General features: G+C 35.5%; 1 protein-coding gene across 1 annotated transcript in view; it reads left to right on the top strand.

Annotated features, from left to right (window-relative positions):
• MTRF1L (mitochondrial translational release factor 1 like) overlaps positions 1-2,011 on the top strand; it is a 15,637-nt gene that overhangs the window by 2,021 nt on the left and 11,605 nt on the right. The window contains 2 exon segments of the mRNA XM_023758217.1: positions 994-1,073; positions 1,919-2,007. Of these exon segments, the coding sequence (XP_023613985.1) occupies positions 994-1,073; positions 1,919-2,007 (169 nt within the window).

Here is a 2,011-nt window from a genome sequence, read left to right as displayed (position 1 = left end):
AAACCCCCTGGGGGATTGGGAATAAAAAAGTAAAAATTGAATGGGACCACCATTCCTTAGGGTGGGTGGCAAGGACCAAATTTACCATGAATGATTGAAAGGGAATTTTGTTGGTATCTGTTCCTTGGGGCCCAAGCACCACCTGGGTTGTGCCCCAGGGGCTTCCAGAGAAAAGGGGAAGTCCACAAGTTTCCTCAGACATTTTTAAGGGTCTGTTATCATAGATGCAAAAAGACAGATAGGCTCAGTTAAGGTAAAGGTTGACCTTGTCAGTGAAGATACTGGCCCAGGATGTAACTGCCCACCATAACTGCTTTTAGCTAAAGTTTAATTTCAGACCATCCTTTGTGGTTACTTTAGGTCTCCGAGTTTGCAAGACCTCCATGCAGGCCTCCCCTGAGCTTGTCAGGTCAGCATGTGGCCCCTTTCGTCCACAAAGGGGACCATCAAATACTAATGTAAAAAGGTTGATTTTATCCTGTTGGCAGAAGGGAGCCAGCAGTTTTTAGATTGGGGAGTGAATGTTTAAAATAGATTTGTGGCTTAGGAAGCTGGATTTGTGGTGGCTTAGAAGTCAGCCTGGAATGAGGGTGAAGGTGACATGGACAGCAGTATGAAGGCTCATGCAACAGTCAAGGTCAGAGTTAAGCAGAGTCCAAATTAAGTGATTTAAGAGAAACTAAAAGAATATTTGTTAATATGAATATTTCATGGAGGTAGAATTATAACGAAGTTCAAAAGCTTCTTTATATTTATATAGGTTACCTTTTATTTATGCTTTCTTTTATCATCAGCAAAATATTTTTTAAAGCTACATGTTTATGAAAACGAATGCATAAAATGCTATTTTGAATTAATGGCAGCTATTAAAAGGACAAGAAAGACATTTTATTTTTCCCTTCAGCTACAGTAACAAAATTATTTCCTTAAATTCTGTTGGCAATTTAGCACTAATTAAGGAAAACTTAACCTACTATTGCCTTTATCTCTTAGATGAAAATGAAGACCTAAGGAAACTTGCAGAGAATGAAATAGCTTCCTGTCAAAAAGAAATCGCTCAATTGAAGCATCAGGTATAGTATTTATACAAAGAATAAAGTAGCATTAGTGCTATTATTTCTAAAGACTTTTATTAGATGTTAATAAAAACAACTTAGGACTTACTTAGTTAGTATTTAGAAATATAAACTGTTTTTTAAAGCCGGAAAAAGGTACTCCCTGTGGTCCTATTTTTAGCATACTAAAAGGATTTATAAAGCTCTGGCACAAGGATGAATGTTACATGAATAGGATTTGCCAGAAAGGCAAGGTAATATTGTTATTCTGTATCCTCTCTTTTGTTTATTTAAAAGATGAGGGTGGGGTAGGCTATGAGTAGAAGATTTAACAAATCATTTAACCTTTGTTAACCTCATTTTCCTTTACATGTAAAATGAGGGAATTGGACCAGGTCTTCGAAGGGCCTTTTCACTTCCAAAATTGCAAGTTTCTTTTCCACTTAAAGATTTTTTTAAAAATGCAATTTTTTTTCCTATCATGCTAGGCTGCACATTTCAAAAGGATAGATTCTTTTGCTTTCTTCACACAATAGTGTCCTACTCACAGCAGGTACTTAATCATTCACTGAATAGAGAACTGATGTAAAGTATACATGAACACCAAAAAAAAAAACACCTGTAAGTGCTAGCTGAACCTTATAACATTTATAACATAGGTGGTAATATTAATATTTTTTAGAGATTATGCTTTTACGGTTCTAATTGGCAAGATGGTTGGAAGTAATCAGCAGTATTAAGTTTGCTTAGAGAAACTTTTAAGTAAATTAAATATTTAAAATTCTGCATCTAACCATTTGCCTCTTTTTCAAAGTTTTGAGTAATGATTTATTATAGAAGGGGTGATATTTTTTTATTTACAGATTATCTTACTTCTGGTTCCCTCAGAAGAAACAGATGAAAATGATTTGATCCTGGAGGTAACTGCAGGAGTTGGGGGTCAGGAGGCAATGTTG

The sequence above is a fragment of the Myotis lucifugus genome, unplaced genomic scaffold (assembly GCF_000147115.1).
Source record: "Myotis lucifugus unplaced genomic scaffold, Myoluc2.0 scaffold_125, whole genome shotgun sequence".
Classification (NCBI taxonomy): Eukaryota; Metazoa; Chordata; class Mammalia; order Chiroptera; family Vespertilionidae; genus Myotis; species Myotis lucifugus.
Note: the sequence above shows the minus strand (reverse complement) of the source record. Positions and strands in the feature narration are given on the sequence as shown.